We start from the raw sequence: 19489 nt of genomic DNA, 5'->3' as shown, positions 1-19489 counted from the left end.
GTTCAGCCTGAGTATTCAGTCTCTTGAACTCTAGTTCAAGTTTCATTTTCTCCAGCTCAAGATATTGAGGACTAAGTGTGGGACCTGGCAAAGGTCCAGTAGGTACAGCTGGCAGAGCAGACAGAGGCCTAGGGGGGACAGTCACAGAAGCCTCACCCTCCTCTTCTGACACTTCTGCAAGATTATCAACATTTTGATTAACATCAATCTCTATACTGTTATCTACAGTTTCTGGCATGGTAGGTTCCTCTGAACCATCATCCAGGCTTTGGTTAGCTAACAACCTTTCTATTAGTTCCATTTTCTTGCCTTTAGTCAGGAGATTCTTATGCTTACAGAGAACTCTTAAACAATCAGCAGTTTTTGTAGCAAGAGACTCTTGACTATAACTTTCCATAGTTAACATGTTAGAAAGATTACTTTTTCAGTGCTAAGCTTTGTGGTTAGTTGCACTAAGGTATCCTAAAGCACTCTAAAATGTATACTCAATACAAATCCCACCGCTGCAACCAGTGTTAGGCAGAAACCTGTGCAGTTCCCTTTGGGAACACTGCAAAAGATTTAGGACTACAGGTGTTAGCAGTAAACCCACTTGGTAGCAGTCTGTACCACACAGATTTACCTGGTAGCTGTGGCTGAGCAGTCAGACTTCCTTCAATAAGAGTTAGGCAGTATGCAAAGTATACACAATAGGCACTCAGACACAATAATACAGGCAAACACTGACCAGAGCTTTGGTATCAACGTATATAATTATTTATTTAAAAACACACTGTTTGAAACACTCCAGCACTCTTATTGTAAAACACTCTAAACACAGTTACTATTATAATATATACAACCCTTATTCCTTATCAGATAAGTCTTAGTTAACACCACTTATTTTCATACAGAGGTGAGCGCTTAACTATAGATGGCACTCCAATAAGTTCATGAAGAAGAGAGGGAAAAAGACAGAATATGGAGAGATACACCACTCTAAGATTTAGGAACACTATTAGCAAGGCAGAAGAGCAAAAGTCACCTGTGAGCCAAAGTACATAGGCTGGGCCGACTCTTAGAGAGAGCAGAGCACAAATGTGCCCAAGATCACACAGTTACACTAGGCTTAGAAAGTCTTGCAGAGAGTTCGAAAAGAGATTAGAGAGGCTCAGAAAAGTTTAGCAAGGGTGTCCCAGGCTAACCCAGGTTCGAAAGCCAGGGGCTAAATCTACCCCGTACAGTCGGTGGCAAGGGAAGCCAGGCGGGACATGGTACCTTAAGTGGGAAGGATCCTCCAGCGGTGGCAGTTGTTCCTGGCAGCGGGTGCAAGTCTCGTCGCCGTCCAGGGGAAGAGAAGATCTCGACTTGGAGGAAAGATGAAGGTCGTTGCACTGCCAGGGAAGAAACCAGCCGCAGAGTTTTCCGGTTAAAGGTATTACCCTTTATTTTGCGGTCGTGGTAAAACGTGGTATTCCGGTTGCCGGGGTGCTTGGCACAGGCAAGGTGGCCACGAGATGAGTTGGGAAGGCGAAAAGACGATGAAACTGGTTATCCCCACCAGTCAAAGGAAGAAGACTCTCCGGCGGGAGATCTCCTCTGTCGTTGGGAAAAGTGGTGAGACGGTCCAGCAGGGCTCCACCGGTGGTGTCATCGTGGCAGGTCGGCTCAGCTTCTCCCTTGTCGGATTCTTAGGTCCTGTGGCGACTTCTGAAGTTCCAGTCCCCAAAGCCCTGCTTTTATGCAGAAAACCCCCATTCACTCAGCCTAGCTGTCACTCAAACATGCTAAGTGGTGAGCCGGCCGGCTCACCACTTGGGCCAATCAGGACGGAGTTGTCTAGGCAACTCAGTCCAGGGTGCCTAAATCCCCCTTAACCCCTCCTAAGTACCCCAGACAGAGTGGCACCACTTTGGAGGGCTTCTGTGGAGAAGCCCGCCAAAAAGTGGAACAAAGGGCTCGACTTGGGTTGGAGTCACAGAAGAGAACACAAACGCCATTTTAGAACCGAGTTTTGGCAAAAAATACCAACCGGAGAATTAATGATAATTAAATAAACCGGCGGTATGTTCGAGGCTATCGTAATTAAATAAATAAAGATAGTAGCCTCGAACAATGGGAAAATCCCAGAGAGAAATATTCGCGGTTGAATATAAAAAGTAGTATCCACTGCCACCAGCCAAAACTCAATCAGGGGGGACGGAGATGTGCCCCCTCGACTAACAGACCCTGGGGCAATCAAATTGCCCCAGCCAGTATGTCCACAATATGATGGCTTGTTCTGGTTCTGTTCAGAATTCAAGACTAGTAAAGTCAATGGTGACTTTACATGCCCTAGTAGACAGTAGTCAGTCCCAGGGTATGGAGTCTATACTGGGGAATCACTATGACACCCCTGTGTTACTGCACTGAGGGTGCTGTGTAACACACATCACAAAAACACATGAAGCCCTATGGAGTAAAAGACCCCATAGCCCATTAAACACATCTAGAGTCAAAGAAACACACTCAAATCATGCTCAAGAGTGAGGGTAAATGAGTCGCACTCTTGGCAGGAGAAAAAATTAAACCCCAAAAATCCAGCAAAGCTGCTGGGGGACTCACTAGGTTAGGAAATTCAGCCTAAACAGAGAATTCTCCCTAACAGTGCCGACCACCCGAGCCCGAAGGCGTACGAGCGGTGTCTCTCGACCAGTGCCGACCGACCCCACTCAGAGGCGCGGACGGACCGGTGCCCTGCGATTCAAGAATCGCTAGCATCTGCTTCCCGAAGGAAGCCCATTCCTCCGGTGTCGCTTGCATGGAGGGATAAGCGACCCGCCGACGGGTGGAGTCCTCGGAAGAGGACGGGGAAGGCGACCGATGCCGGCGCTTCCGGGAATGCCTCGAAGAGGCGGAGGAGTGATGAGACCAACTCCTGGAAGGAGACCCACTGGACTTCCGACAATGATGTGGAGAGTCGCCCCTCGAGTCATCCGTCGAAAGCCCCGCAGACCTCGACTTCCGGGGCTTAGACACCCGGCCTACCGACAGCTTCTTCTTGCGTTCCTGCAAGGCCTTTGCTGTGAGTGACTGGCAGTCGACAGTCATCCGTATCGTGGGCCTCCCCGAGGCACCAGAGGCAGGCGTTGTGCGAGTCCGTGACCGACATCTTGGACCCACAGTCCCCGCATTTCTTGAAGCCCGGACGCGGGGTTGAAGACGAAGTAGACATCGCCATGAACAGGTCTTCACAAAAAACTGAACAGGTTCAATGAACCGAGAATTGAAAACAGCAAACTCCAACGAGTCGAGGCGTACCGAGATTCACGAAGCGAACACGTTCGCAGAAAAAACAGAACTGAGGCTATGGGCGCCATGCGTCCTACTTATCACATCGGGTGACGTCGGCCGTCGGAGGAGGTCCTCGGGGACGGCGCATCGACATCATCGACGCAGGAGCCAAAGATTTTCCGAAGCAGCACAGCTGTGGACATTACCTGTCATAGATGTGGAATACGTCGGAGGACCCAATCCCCCGAAGAGGAAGAATTGGTGCATCTCCCTCAGGAAGAGAGTAGGCACAGCAAACGTTTCTAGCCAGGTGTCCACTGTGCTATTTTAGCCCAATTGTTCATATTTTTGGGGAAGTTATTTGCAGTTATGCTAAATTGCAATTAATGTATGGTGTCCTTTTCGTACACTTTATAGCAGCTCGATACTGGTTGGCATTCAGCCTCTTTCTAAATGTCATCCTTTTTTTGGCAGATAAGAAAATGGAGGCCCATGGAGATTAAGAGATTTACCCAGGGCCACACAATAAAGCCCAATAGCGAAAACCTGCTTCTGCTTGTTAATATTGACCTGGAAAGCTGAGTTCACAGCCTGTAATATTGCTCATTGGCGCAGGGAAGTGCTCACACCGCACGCAGCCTTCTGGACAAGGAGTTGCCTATTCCCCACTCATTCACAGAAACATCTATTTATGACGCTGTGTCGCTTCCGTAGTGTCGCCTTGGAAGGAGAGGGAGTTCCCGCTCCTTCCTCTCCCCGAGACCCTATGCCTCTGAGGGTGAAGGAGTTCCCTCTCCAATCTCTTCCCGACAGCCTAGACGTCAGTCCCGGGGATTGCGTGCACCTTTGCTAATGAATGCAAAGCAGCTTCATCGTTTTTCCAAATAGCAACATTAATCTTACAAGCCCCAATTACAAACAATCAACCTAAATAGCCACCATTTGCATGCTTATTTTTTGCTGTGAAAATCAATAGCATTTTGCATTCTATGAGAAAAGGCAGAGTGAATGGCGGTGGCCTGGTGAGTGAGCTATTTATAATGCAAAGCATTTATAATACTCCTTTGGAATATTGTTGTAGTTAAGATAATTGAGCTGAAGTTTAATTATCGAGTGATCCTTTAGCAGCTTTGTATTTGGCGCCCTCCACCCAGGCTTGTCAACATCATGTACTCACCATCTCATAATGTTATCAGTGAGTGAGATCACCTACAAAGCGCCAATCATAGTGACCCTAGTCTCTTGGCGCTCAGAACTCAATGAAAGGTTTAACATTTGTCTATATAGCCACTCCTTACCAATACTCCGAATGTTTTTAAATTGCAGAATGTTTAATACAAGTTGCTAAGAAGCTCTGTGACACTCATTTGATAACCTCAAAAGAATGAAAGGATTGGAATTTGAATCCATAATTTGTAGACTAGACAGAAATCTCTAGTGTTTACTGGGATGGAAATAAACGAGCCCCAGCTTTCAATGCTCTTTGTGCATACCCACTGAGATATCTAATTGAGATTGACATCTGTGATCAGCAGGCTATGCACAGATCTCTGCAGCAGATACATTAGATAACGGAGCTGCCTTATTGGACTTGGAATCTTCAGTCCTCGGGTTACAAACATGCATATGTCGATTGACCTATGAACCATTCACACCAACCCACTGAAATGTTTCACAAGCAATGATTAGGTCTTTATGATTCAGTAGGTTACCGGCGGTGACAAAGCAGAATTGTATTATGTAAAGGTTGCACTGAGGCAAAAAATGTCAGGAAATTATTTTGCACATGAGAAGTAGGAGCGCAGCAAACATTGCGTGTCAAACAGCGCCTGTTTCAGATTTGAAAAATGGATTTGCTCTGTTACAGTTATGCAGGCAACAACAGTGCAAATATAGTGTGCCAAATGTTGGTCCTGCTGTAAAATACTATGGAATATTTGTACTCAGTGTAATGTGTGTGCTCCATGTGATAAGTATACTCTGTGTAACATACCTGTGTAGTATGTGGGTTATGTGTACACTGTGTAATGTGTGTGCTACACGTGATAAGTATACTCTGTGTAACAGATTTACCTGTGTAGTGTAAGATAGCTAAGTGGGTTGAGCACTCGCTGCTGCAATGTGTGTGTGATCTGCAAGTTGCAGGTTCGAATCCCGGCAAGGCCAACTTAGTCTTTCATCCTTCTGAGGTCGATAAATTAGTACCAACTCAGGTTGGGTGATACTGTATTCATATTTGTTCTATATAAAGCGTTTAGGCGTAAGCGCTATATATTAACAAATCATTATCATTACCTCTTGTTACTTCACCACTTCTACCTAGCCACACCACAGCATTTTCCCCTTTCCCATTTTGGATTTTTTTGCACCACAAATTTCTGCCATGAAATCTAAAGCCCCCTTGGACATTGATTTGTTGGTTGGAAAGTAAATCAGGCAGGATACCTTACCCCAAGGGGATTTAATGCCGAAAGGTTTCTTCTCGGTTTCCTATCCCTAAATGATGATCAGATGTGGTGAATATATTTATAACATGTGCTTGGCTGGCTGTCCCTAAGTAGATGCTGCTGTGCCAGTTGCTCTCTGCATGTCAATGCTGCTGTGCTCCTGGCTCCGTCTTTCAGATAATTAACATGTCTCGCATGCAATGGCTTCCCTGTGCTGGCCACAGCATTTTCGATGCTTGCAGGTGAAACTAGAAATATGTTTGCTTGACTAAATTAACAGTAACATGAATACAGCCGTGACCGGGTTTTAAAAAAAGGGGCCCATACCTTTTGATTTTGTCAATTCTTGTTTTCAAATGCAATCGAAACATTTGAAAAATGCTCTTTTGTTTGAAGAAACTCTGAAAAGTGGGTGTTTGTGTGAGAATTCCGTGTGAGTGAATGTGCGAAGGTGTAAGGGTGAGTGATTGATGGGTGAATGGGTATGCATGTCACTGTGAATTATCTGGGTGGGTGCATGTGTAGAGGATGCAGTGTGAGAGAAGGGGTATGGGTAAGAGATTGGTGAGTCAATGGGTGTGTGTTAATTTTCTGGGTGGGTGCCCATGTGGATACTGCAGTGTGAATGTTCTGGCATGTTGGCACAGTCATTCTAGCCATGTATTTCTTTGACGTGACATATTTTTTACTGGGCAACTATGATAAAGCAAGCATGAGAGGTGTTCTTGCTTGTCTAGACTGGCATACCTTGGACCCAGTTAGGACATGTTTTCTTATTATGGGATTGCATTTCTAATGGCAAATCCAACAGGAGCAGGTTATATGGGGCTACAGGAATACCGGCAAAGCCAGCTTGGACATATTTTCTTATAGTATCATTACTGGCATTAAAGTCAACATGACTGTGTTCTTATATGGGAACATATGGGAACATGGCACATACTTGTGGAGCCACCATGGACCAAACACAACTGCAAGTGAGGAATGAGGGCGTGCGGCAGGCCTTGGCTCATTATGTCGGCTCAGCCTCCATGTGGCCTGGAGCCAAAGGGGAGGAAACAAATGAGTTCTGCGTTCCTTGCCACACACATCATGTGGGAACTATCTAGCAAAAGAAAATGCTTTAGAAAACGTCAAACACCTGTAAATATATATAACCCGCTAAAATCAATTTGTTTTGTTTTTTGCATATCCCGACAGGGGATGACTGTAGATTTGTTTGGTTCTGGCTCACTTTCTAAGGGTGGAATTTATTGACACACCTTCTTTCATTTCATGCAACAGCCACATGTATTTTCTTTCCATTGCATGGCATCATTTGGTCTTGGACGTGTGCTTACATTCACAGTAAGTTGGTAATATGGGCCTATACACACTGATATTAACGGTACATATGGTGATCCATTCTTGTATGAAATGTATATCGTATTACAGTGATATCGCAACCATATTTTTGTTAGTGTACTGGGGAACGATGCCACTCCCCGTTTTGTCAAGGGGTGAAAGGTCATGTGCCATCACATCCCGAGACGTCACCTAGCGGTGCAGTCAAATATCATCACTTATGGTGATGTCATCAGAGGTCAAGGCTTGTGTGATGGCACTTCCGCTACCCCTGGCATTCTGGTGAAATGGCTTCCCTGTTAGTCGGAATGTTTTGGTGAGGCGGACACTTTAGAGTCTGCAAGTTCCACCAGAGAGAAAGAAATTATAATGTAACTAAAGGAAAGGATCACTTAATGTACTAGTAGATCAGCGAGCAGGTTTATATTCAAATGGAAAAAAACAACAAATAATGTCATTATTTCCACAATACACATTTTAATTTGCCTTGCACTTCCTTTCGTACCCCCACTATCTTCTAAATTGAAGGTCACGATTTAAATGGCATTTGCTAGACAAAATGTCTACTAGCCTAGTGATGGGTTTTAAAAAAAAAAAAAAAAACAAGCCCTACCGCATTCACAAAACAACAATGTACCCTGTTGGAAGTATTGCCGGTGACTTTCATAGGCAGTGAAACTCTCCACAGAAGCTTGGATGAATGGTTTGCTTCTTCGAGTACTTGCTGTGCTTTGTTGATGTTTGCAATAATACTGGTCAGAGGGTCTTGATCCTGGAGCTGAATTAAATGACATTACACTTAGGTTTATCAAACCACACAACATATTATTTTTAATTAGTTTGTATAACATGGTTTAAATAAAAGGAGTATTTGCAAGATATACAGATTAGAGAAACAGTAGTATTTACAAACATAAACAAATCGTATAAACAATGTAGATGAACCGCCTAAGCACATAATCATTAATATGTGTCATTAATACGGACAATTGCAGCAATATTTAGAATGCAGAAATAGAGGCTTTGAAGTTCAGGAAGGCAACTGTGGCCTTAAGTGAAATATCATACAAATATAAAGCATGTTGGTCAAAGAATACACGCATAAAGAAAAAAACATACTTCAGGTGACAACCTTTGGTTGCAACGGTTCCGATTAAGGCAGTACTGAAGTTTGGCTGCTAACATGTATTTTGCAAATAATCAATTATTTGACATTGACAAAATACTTTTAAATTTACTGATAAGAAGGAGAACAGTTCTAGATGATGTTCATCAAATGTTAATTTTAGATTAAAAAAAAATATCTTTAGTTCAGTAGAAAGTGTTATGTACTGCAAGGTCATATTGGCCTTGATATACTGTAGCCTAAAGGCGCTGCACAGGAGATGAGCAACGGCGACTGAGCCTGTGACCAATAGTTTCATCGAAACAACCCTTCACAGCTTAAATAGGAACACTGCAGTATATGATCGGAGGTGGGTGGGCAATAAATAATCCACAGAGAAATAAAAGTATTAATCAGAACCAATGCTACCCTAGGTGTGTCACCTTTTCTTCCAATGCATACAATACAATTTTATCAGGAGACTGTTTATCTAAGAACTATTCCATCTGTAATGCCCTGAAACACTTGTATGCAGTGGCCTATGAAGGACAAAGCAGAAAGGCCTTGCTAATTAAAGACATGCTGAAGCACTGATCTTCTGAATAGTGCCCTTACTTTAGCATAAGAATCTGAATAATAATGCCTAGCAAATATAGATGCACTGTACATATCTCTTGAACTGTAAGACCTCAGAAACAAAGCTGCTGTAAATACTGAACCTCAAATAAAACATGCCAAAATCCCATCACATAGTGTTTTGTGTGATGACTTGGAACAATGTCTGCTACATCCAACAACAAATCCAGTAATACTCCTTTTGAAACAACAATTTCTAGATGCCAGTCTGTATGCAATGCAACAAAGCATTGCCTATATAGCCTGTGCTCATGTGATCTTCAAACATAATGGGCCAGAGACCTTCTTAGATCAAGTATATTGAAGCTCTCTTCAGTCTAGAAGGGCACAACGGTAATTGGATGAACATATTTATACGAAACTCACGGACAACCTTTGGAAGAAAACACGGGTGCACATGAAGCAATATGTTTCCATTCGAAAACATGGTAGAAAGCTGTTAGGAGACAAAGCCTTCAACTCACTGATCCTTCTGACCAATATTATTGCCACCAAAAGAACAAATTATGTATCTTTGGCAATGTTCTTTCTGATGGTTACAGTTTTCCTCACACAGATTCCTCCTCTTTTGAAATATGGCCAGGCATAAATTGAACCCAGAAATCCGAAACAGATACCATGGGTTGTTGGTGTGGTTGTATGCAAGATCTGTCAAAACATCAAGGGTGACACTTGCCCTTTGTGACATACCTGGCATATAGATGGAATCACATGTTATACCTCTGCTCGCCCAATTTCCCATGCTCCAAAGAAGATAAAAGGTAAAACAGAGCTGCCATTAAAGTCCACAAAAGAAGCTGCAAGTAATCATGGTATTCTAATTAGTGAAGTGGTGGGAGAGAGGGTAAATAGGAATCTGTGGGAGGTAAGCTTAAGGAATCAGGAGTAAGACTCGGACACAGGGGCATTGTGATGGTTGCTGTAGACTTTTATTAAAGAAAAAAGAGGGTTGGAAAAAGAACTCTCTCGCCCCATCACCACAAGGGGTTTCCCTGCCTCAACGAAACAAAACAATGTCAATGTCAGAATGTCCAAAAGTGTCTAAAATCCTAATCTGACCCTTGCAAGCTAAACTGAAAATAAAGTGCAAAGGCAGTCTGTCAAGTGGCCATTTGTAGCTTTTTCCAAAGTTCCAACACAAAGTTCCAAAAGGTGCAAAAACAAACAAATAATCGAAGTTCCACAATCTTCAGGAGGAGTCTTCTTGCCCTGGGTTTCTCAGATTCTTTTCAGTTCACACTCACATTTCTCAGGAGGTCATTAACTTGCACTGAGTTCTTCAGACACTTTATAGTTTGCAAACACACTAGTTCAAGGGATATGGTTCCTCCCTTGGTTTCTTTTCCACAGTTTCCTATTTCCCAGTCTATGGGGGTATGATTTCCTTTTCCCCCATGGACTGGGAAATAGGAAACTGTGGAAAAGATTTCCTACATTTTAAGGGGGTTCTCTTTCTCTCCTTGATTTTCAATTTCACAACCATAGTTCCTTTCCCCAGAATATTCAGTTTTCCAGTCCAGGGGGTAGTGCTCCCTTCCTCTGTATTTCACACCATAAATGGGTTCTCTTCCTCTCCTTGGCTTTAACAATTTATTCAACTTTCCAGTCCATAGGGTATGGTTCCCTTCCCCTGGATGTCACACACCTAAGTGGTTGTCTTTCCTCTTCTGGACTCTTACAGTTTAGTCGCAATTGGGTGCAGGTCCCAGATTCGCAATCACATTGCCTGGTATATTCTCCTGCAAGGACTTTTTAACATTTCAACTTAAAGGTTTCACCAACTTCAGGGGGCTTCCCTTCCCCTTCTAATAGCTTCCACTTTCAAAGGGTGTGGGTCTTCCCTTGTTTTCTCATAATTGGTTGCGAGACTCAGACTCAACATCTTTTTATGAACTGTTTCCTTTAATCGCAAACAGTTCACAACCTTTCTCTTCTCCTTATTTATCTTTTGAGATCACGACCCGCTCTCATTCATATGTGTTATTTCTTTTAGCTGTCCCAGTGTTCCAGCTTCCTTGCTGACATTGGCCCAGTTTATTAACTGTGTGCGGCAAATGCTTCAGAGTGCCCTGCCGTGCGAAATTCCCCTATTGGGCTTACTGATCTTTGTCTGCAGTTCCAGCATCCCTTGCAGCCTCCTGTTCTCCCCAGCGGCCAGCGTGATGCCCTGGAAGACAGCCTCATCGCTCTTCGGTCGCTGCTGTGCCTTCCACGTCGCTAGACAGCTTCCTCTGCTTATGGAACCTTTGCAATGGACCTTACGCTTCCAGCAGATCTCCCGCTCTGCAAACTGCATCTTCTCTGTGTCCCGACCGGCTTTGTGAATGGCATTTCTCTCTTTCCTGTCCGTTGAGCCTTTTGAACATCCCGGCATCGGTCACATGTTCTGCACGACTAGAACGTATGGTAAGTTTCTCGGTGGATGTGATCTTCATTGCTCAAGCTCTCTTCCTTGTCCCAGTATGCCTATGTGGATATGTGGATGTATGTCTATCACTTTCAATGGGATGTTCTAGATCACAGTACGCCATACAGAGCTGGCAAGGTAATGGACTGGTATTAGTCCCTAAAACAAGGCAGGGGAGATACTATGTTCCCGTCAGTGAGTCTTCCTCACTCCCATGAGGGTTATGTCCCCCCATATTGTCCACCCTCAATCAGGATCATGTAGCGGCTGCCTTTCCCTGGCCATATGGGAAGAGAGTTCACCCAGAGAGGGAGCGATGACATTGCTAGATTCATCACATGAGGTATTCTGTACAGAAGGTGTATCCAGGAAAACTATGTTCCTGACTCACTGATCCGAGATAATCTGCTCCCAACAGGCAGGTACCTTTTTAGAAGAACATTCTGCTAGATAATAGCCAGTATGGACTACCTACCTGAAAGCCTCCAAACCAGGAAGGGAGAATGCCACATAAGGGAATATTCTTTTCATTTGCTTCTTCTCCAGGCTATGGTCCTAGTAGAATGGGTCTTCACTCTTCCTGGATGGGGCATTCTGCTTTCCCGTGACAGTTCAATGCATGCTGACAGCCATAGAGGTATTCCCACAAGATTCCTTTTCCAGAAGGCCACAAAAGGTTGCAAACAAATTCCCTGCATATGGCAATACAGTACTCAAAAGCTCTTCTAGATGTCCAAGGAGTGAAGAGATCAGTCAGGCGGTGCAGAGGACTCATCAAAAAGATATTAGAAGCACAAATGACAGGATGAGGTGAAAGGCCATCAGAACTCTTGGCCTTAACCTGGGATTGATATGAAGAATCACCTTGTCTTTGTAAAATTTGAGGAATGGTTCAGTGACTGCAAAAGCTTAGATTTTTCCAACCATCCTCACAGAGGTTACAGCCACTAATGAGACCGTCTTCCAAGAGATAAATGCAGCGTTCACACGCAGGCTTGGATATCAACAGCCCACCAGACTCAGCTAAAGTAGGTCAGAGCGAAGTGTGGTCCTCAGCGAGGGCGTAAGAGCAGTCTTAAAAGCAGATTTTTACTCATGATTTACGACCACGTTGTAGGCCACCCGATTGACTGTCGCCTCACCCCAGGGTGGGAGAGGGAAGACAGAGTTAACTTCCCATGCTGGGCCCAACTTCTTGACGTGGGCTAGTGGGAAGGGGGGGTTGATCTGAATAGGTCCCTTATGAATTCTTTGATGACCCCCTAATAAGAGATGGAGAAATAGTTGGGGGAAGGGAGCAGGGGTTTGTATAATGGGAGATTGCTGCGAAGTGCGTTTTTATAGAGGAATGCTAGGCCACCTCTTGCAAGGCTTAGAAGGTATGGCAAGAGTTGATCTAGTAGGCAAGCAAATGGTAAAACACCCTGCCTGACACACCATGCACAAACATTTTTAAATTTTATCATATCATCTGTTTGAAGATATTGCTGAAGCAAAAAAGAAATCCTGAACTCCTGTTGCATGTCTACATTTCCCAATTTGAAGAATTCAGAACCTCGGCTCACAGGTTGAGGGAGGCAAGGGTCTTAATGTATAATTCAAATCTGTTGTCTTGGATGCCAATCTTTCAACATTTTCAACTATGGTTGGAACCCTTTTGTTGAACCAGTGGACGATGTAAGAGTCTGCAGTGAATAGTGCTCCTAGCAAAGCCTGGCACTGGGAGTGTTGTGGAGATTATGTTCCAAAGCTGACGGAGTAAGAGGTAGAATGTCTATCATATGTTGCATGGAGTGCAGAGCTTGATGCCTGGAAGGGATGCAGACCAATCAGTCATCGAGGTACAGGAAGATGCAGTGCCTACTATCCACAAGTAAACTGGTACTGGAGCTAGGCACTTGGTTAACAACCTCGGTGTGGACTTGAAGCCGAAAGTCAACACAGAAAACCGCTAGTATGGGCTGCGCACAACAAAGCAAAGGAACTTCCATATGTAAATAAGCACCCTCCAGATTTACGGTGGACAAGAAGCACCATCTTGTAGCAGAGATAGAATTTTCAGCAAAATGACCATCTAGATCTACTAATTCAAGATATATTTGTTTAGAAAATAAAAGACCAGGATTCAGTTAGGATGAAGCTACCATTACTTTGCGTAGGGGGGTTTGCACTTCTTTTTTCAGGGTACTGTGACAAATCCCATGGGGAGAACCCTTCTCCTGTGGCCAGGGTGGTGCGGACACAGTCATATAATCCCCCTTGGGGCTGGTGCACTGTGGGAAGATAACATGGGGGAGAGAACCCCCTCATGGGATGAGGGATGGTCCATATGGGAGACAAAACATTCCTACCACTGTCCCAGCTCCATCACCCTCTTACCCTCCAGAATTCTGGAATCCCTCATACTTCTATGTATGCAAGCAAAGTATAACTTTATTCTCCCCTAAATAGTAGTGAGAAGAAAAAGAACAGTCATAACATCTTAGAGAAATGTACTGAGATGCAGAGCCACAGTGAGCAGACAAGCCTATTAAATCTAACCGAAACGTCTATGGAATAAAAAGGAAAGAAGGACAACTGACGACAAGCAGTCCTCCCTTGAGGAGCCACGAGGAAAGTCATTGTGTCTGCCGGAGACAGGGTAGAAAGGCGGGATGACCAAGTAGAAGCCGAGCACTCCGGAACCCGTCCTGAGACGCAAGAAGGGATGGCAGGCTGGCAGACACAGGCGATCCTGAGGATTTGGAAGCGCAACAGCCTCCTGAAGGACGGTTGGTGCTACTGAACCAGTGCAAACTAAAGAAAGCCTTCCCAAGCACCACGATTCCGGCGGCTCCCAGAGGAAGCTGGAAGAAGGAGGACACCTTTGTGGACCAAGAAAACGGGTATGCGAACAGGCAGAGAGATGCTGGGAACCGAGAAGTTGGTGGCAAGCAGAGAAGGGGTGAAAGACCCCCTTAACATAGGGACTGGGAGCCTGAAAAGCAAAGAAAGTGGTGGCAAGTAGAAAAGGGGGAGAAATACCCAAAACTTAGGGTCTGAGACCTTGAAAGTAATATTGAAGAAACGTTTACATCTATGATCATATATGGTAGGGCGTGGCAAGGGAGTAAACAAAGCCTACCAAGAAAGTGAAGTACCGAAGACAGGCGAGTATAGGGCTCGCACCCATAACAGAAATACATTTGTTGCTCATCTTCATAGTCGCAGTACCGGAGAGAAAAGTTAACTAGATCAGCTGTGCAATAGCTAGTATTTGGCAGTACAGTACACCAAGTTTACCTAGAAAGAGAACTGTTGAAACCAGGTGACTCTGGGACTCGCACCCATATAAGAAGGACAGTGGGTACTCCTCTTCATAGTCACAGTACTGGGAGCGAAAAGTGAACCTGGTTGACTGTGCAAAGGAAGAGAAACCTGGGAAAGGAAGACAGCCCCCTATTAATTGCGGCAAAGGGAGGGAGACATTCTCTTAGCTCTCCACGGAAGCAGAAAAGAGATCAATGGAAATAAGTTATCCCCTAGGATTTGTAAACACTGAAGTCAAGAGAGGGGAGACATACGCTTGACCCGTGTGGAACTCGTTTTTGCACCATTTGGAACTTTTGAACTTTGAAAATATCTATGAGGGATCTGCTGAGAAGACAACCCCTTTGCACTTTGTACTGAGCTGTTAGTGCAAGGGCTAGAGTTTTTTGACACAAGGGTGGACTTCCTTTAATTTGTCATCCTGACAAACTCATTTGAGATTTGTGTTGAGGCAGGGAAACCCCTCTTAGCGTTGGGACAAGTGAGGCCTTTCCTCCAACCCTATTTTCATTTAAATAAAACTCTGTAGCAACAAAAATTCCACCTGTGTGTCGATCTCTGACTACTGCACCCTCACAGTATGTAGATGTTTTACTTGTCAGAGAAGTTTGACAGTCTTTTCAGAAATTGCAATGTGCTTCCAATTTCATTAGCGCTTACTCCCAACAGACTGAGACTACGTAATTCCATTGGTGGTTATAGCGAAACAGCTCGTCCCCACCCACTGTTGTGCTGAAGCCTGGGCAGCTTCAGTAGGTAATTATCCCCGTTTTGAGACTTGTCCCTTTGAATGGGATGGCCCTCTTGACCTCATAGTGCCATGGTAGCTGTGGGAACTAGTCTTTTAGTGTTGTTCAGTAGCTTAAGATGACCAGGGGAAGAAGTGGTAATGGGAGGACTGCTGATCCCCGTCAGAGCCAGAGTATCTACCCATGGAGCTCCAAAAGGAGCAGTAGGTTTGGCGTCTGTGTAGTGAGTGGGCCATCTCTGCATCAGTTATTATAAATTGCAGATTCTCAGTCCTGATGTTCATGGTCTTTAGCCCCCACTGGTGCCCAAGGAGTGCCCTGCTACTCATTTGGCTGAGTCCAGGGTCAGCCACATCCACAGCTACGAATATGGCATGTTGAGGCTGAAGCTGCGCCTCTCAAGCAAAATTGCTACAGTTTCTTCCCTCTTGTAGTTCATGAGGTACATAAGGATGGATGCTACTGTAAGGGAGGCATGGTATCACAAGTATGACACTGACACAAAAAGTACAATTTGTAAAACCTTGATTAAAGTTTCAATGGGATTGGAGAAACTCCTACTTCGCTCTACAGCTAGGATGGAGTAGTCTCGACCATCAAATCAAACAAAACAGTCCTAGTTGTGTTAGTCAAATCAAAATGGTCTATACTAACAAAAACCTAATACCTGCCCTATATCTAGTACAAAAAGTGTGAAAAGGAATATATGTAAATAAAGGGAAGGCAGTGTTCAAAATAAATAATGTGGCTGAGTCAGCTCTCCTCCCCACGTTGGACAGCATGGGGTAAGGCGGTCCCTGTTGACAAGACGACACACTCTGGCTCTTAACACAAGGCATTTCAAAACGTGGATCGAGGTCCGTTAAACACAGTTTAACAAAAAGTTCACAGCGGTACCCCTCTGTCGGTTTCAGACCTCTTACAGCAAAAGTTCATGTTGGTGCCCCTGTGTCAGGCTCAGACCTTTCACAGCAAAAGGTTCACAACACTTGCAGGGGTTCCCTTCCCCAAGCTTAGCTCATATCCTTGAGGGGTTCCCTTCCCCTAACTTATTATAACTTATTATACTTACGGTCTTCCAAAGGTCGGGCTCGGACGGTTTCCTGATGTTGAAGACTTTCGAATGTTCGTGGTTTTTTTGACAGTCCTCTGACAGACCACGTCGACTTTCCAGCTTACAACTCACACTCCTATGTTATTTACCCCAGTGCTTGCCTGGGTAGTTCACTGTATTATGTACCACAGTTCAACGTTCAGCTTTTCACGTTCCCCTTCTCTCGGGGTCAACTTCAATCGCCTTGCTTTTACAGTTGATTCACTTTATCTATGCAACCTTTTTAACTTTCACTGAGACTTTCGAGTGGGCTACTTCCTTTCACCGGACCACTCCTTTATTCAGTATTGGTGACTTTCCAGCTATCGTTACTTCGAAGTCCATTCGCCAGTCTGCCTTTCTTTGCATCTCAGCCTTCAATTTTGCGTTATGATCTTGATATTACAATCTTTTTTTCTTTAGCACACACCAGTCTCTCACGTCACTTGCCAACTCACCGGCTGTGCGCGTTTCTTTCTTGCCTTTTACTTTCTTCCAATTTGCGAGTCAAGGTTAGTACCACAGGCTTGGCTTCGCCCCCCAACTATGCTGTTCATCCGGGAGGGTTGCTGGCATCATTGGAAGACACTGCAGCTTTCTTGTTTGGGATTTGGCTTTCTTCTCGTATTTTTTGCAGCCTTAGTAAGGCAACAACCTCCTGCATGGAACTCTTGGCGATCTCTACCCATGGCTCTCATCCCCCGGTCCGCTGCTCTGATCAAGTAGGTTCCTTTTCGCCCTGGAAGTTCTGCTCTTGCTTGTGTTAAACCTTGCTCAGAGTGTGTCTCTATGTTCTGCCTTTTATCCGTGTGAGGAGAGATAATTGGTATCAGATGTATGCAGTTAGTGTCAAGTGCCTGACTTTGCCTGACCCAATTAGTGGACATGTCCAATGTGATGTATAAGAGTTAGCATTGTTACTCTCAGTCACTCTTCCTCGACCCAGTGTTTGTGTGGAAAGGGGGGAGTTGGGATATCAGGGAATCCTAGGATGGGTTAGGTGTACGTGAAAGGGGGGAATACAGCGCCTCACCATAGGCTGTCTCACCCCCACTCCCTGAAGAACCCTCATCCAGGTGATCCTCCCGCACTGGTCCACCCCTAGGAACTGGATCCAAAAGCGATGGCCGTGTCCTGGCCACCTGGATGACAAGTCCCCGAGGACTAGCGTGTGAGACAACCCTTGGTTTCTCACACTAGTTTGTGCCACATTTCACAGTCCTTTCTAGCAATGATCAGTAGAGCATTTTCAGCCTTCAAAGTTGTGGCAATTGTGGTTATGACAGTCAGTGTCACGCTCCTCCTCTTCCTGCGATTTAGATGATGGTGGTCCTGTGACCCTCGGGATGGGTCTTTACCAGGAAGGTGGGGCCCAGAGTTTCAGGTGATCAAGCACTTGTCTTGGAGTAGTGGGGGTGCAGAGGTCATTGGAAGCACATCTGCTATTCAATTACCAATATGTTATGGGCTGATCAAGATATAAAGCAAGTAATGAGGCTGGGGCCACTGGCTGTACTGGTAATGGAGCAGGTTGCTCATTTGCCTCTATCTCCTAGAAGTCACTCCTCTCCTCTTTTTATTCAAAGCTCTCCTCTTTTTATTCAAAGAAGTGACACTCTAGCCTGCTCTACGATGCTACATGATATTCTCATGAAGAATTGTAAGTGCATCAAGTGAAACTGGGTTGGTTTTCCTATAGTGGCAGGTGTTAGAAAGGCCTTGGCTGGAGGAGCAGCTGGGTGTCAGAGTTCTAACAAATATCTTCGGCATCAGAGCTGAAATGCACTCTCACCTTGCAGAATGATGATGCAGTGGGAACAACAGTGCCAGTTCATCCATAATGGGTGAAAGGACACAGACCTGCCACCCATAATGGAGGAGCCAAGGCAGTCCAGTGTAAACCCTGAGTGCACCGCACCCTCAGCTGTAGCATGCAGCTAAGGAAGCGCTCCTAGGCCAGTTGTGTTGCAAGGAACACTTGGTTTGCCTTGGTGTGGAGAAAACTATCTGCACATGTCCAAAGGGTCATTCAAGGTTAGGGCATTTTGCTTCCCCAGCTTTGCATGGCCCATTGGTCATGCAAGCCTGGGTACTTTAGGTCCAAATGTGTGTGCAGACGAACTTCTGAACATCTTTTTGCATTCAGAGGCCCTGAGGCATTCAGTTGACTGTGCTTCGGCTCTGCTGCACATGTCAAAAACCAGAAAAACCAGCCCCTGGCTTCTGGACTGCATGGGTGCTGGAGAACCATCAAGGCAGCGTGACTAGTGGCATTGCGAGTCAGTAGCAATGGGGGAGCAGAGGAGCCATGCAGCCAAGAAAAACCCCAGCCAAGAAAAATAAAATTAAAAACAGACCTTTGTGTAGGTATGCGTGCACACATTCATGAATGCAAGAGTTTGCTTGTGAATGGGTGTGCACGTGAAGGAGAGTGTAGTGACTGGGTATTTTGTAGGATATGGGTTCATGTATGAATGTGCATGCTTGTGGTCTGGGGGAGGAGAGCTACTGACTGGGTCAGATGGGGACTCAAGGTCCCAAGCTGAACGGTTACTATGTTTACTGGAATTAGATACTGGCCTTCATTAGTGCAGCAGGAATGTACATGTTTTCTGACATTGGCATAGCACTGGCATGATGGGCAAAGCCAGCATGAATGATCTATATTTTGCCCAAAATCATCATGAACAAGCATTTGAATATCTTCATATGTTACCCTATAACGCTGATTGTAAAGTCTATGGCTCTTGAACCAATTTTCACAAAGTGTGCGCTGTACAATGATGCAAAACAGAAATCCTTTATTTTAAAAATAATTTTCGGGGGGGGGGGGGAGGTTTCAAGGGACATCTTTTTATCCCTCCAATTAAAAACATTACCAGCTGTCACTGCGGAACAGTAGGAGAAGCTTCCTCTGATTCTGGTGACTTGGGAGGTAGTCGGAGGTGAATGTGAGGGGGAGAAATCAGTAAAACTACTTATGAGAAGAATAAAAACGGTGTTGTTATGATGAGAGAGAACTGCAACAGTGTGACCTCTCGTTCTTTACAACTCTTCTCAGAGTGGCGATCGAGCCCGTACAAGGGGGAGCATGCCACAAGTCCCTGCCCCTATGGAGTAAAGACTTTTGTTACTCTCCTCCAGGTG

The 19489-nt window shown here is 44.9% G+C and overlaps 1 protein-coding gene across 5 annotated transcripts in view; it reads right to left on the bottom strand.

Annotated features, from left to right (window-relative positions):
• The window catches only part of CDK5RAP2 (CDK5 regulatory subunit associated protein 2), a 2172192-nt gene that overhangs the window by 207617 nt on the left and 1945086 nt on the right, over nucleotides 1-19489 (bottom strand). For 4 of the 5 annotated variants that reach the window (XM_069609888.1, XM_069609892.1, XM_069609891.1 and 1 more), the window contains one exon: nucleotides 7657-7821. In XM_069609888.1, the coding sequence (XP_069465989.1) occupies nucleotides 7657-7821 (165 nt within the window). The remainder of the gene's footprint in view (nucleotides 1-7656; nucleotides 7822-19489) is intronic. The other variant, XM_069609889.1, reaches the window with a different exon arrangement.

The sequence above is a fragment of the Ambystoma mexicanum genome, chromosome 8 (assembly GCF_040938575.1).
Source record: "Ambystoma mexicanum isolate Mex_15411 chromosome 8, UKY_AmexF1_1, whole genome shotgun sequence".
NCBI lineage: Eukaryota > Metazoa > Chordata > Amphibia > Caudata > Ambystomatidae > Ambystoma > Ambystoma mexicanum.
Note: the sequence above shows the minus strand (reverse complement) of the source record. Positions and strands in the feature narration are given on the sequence as shown.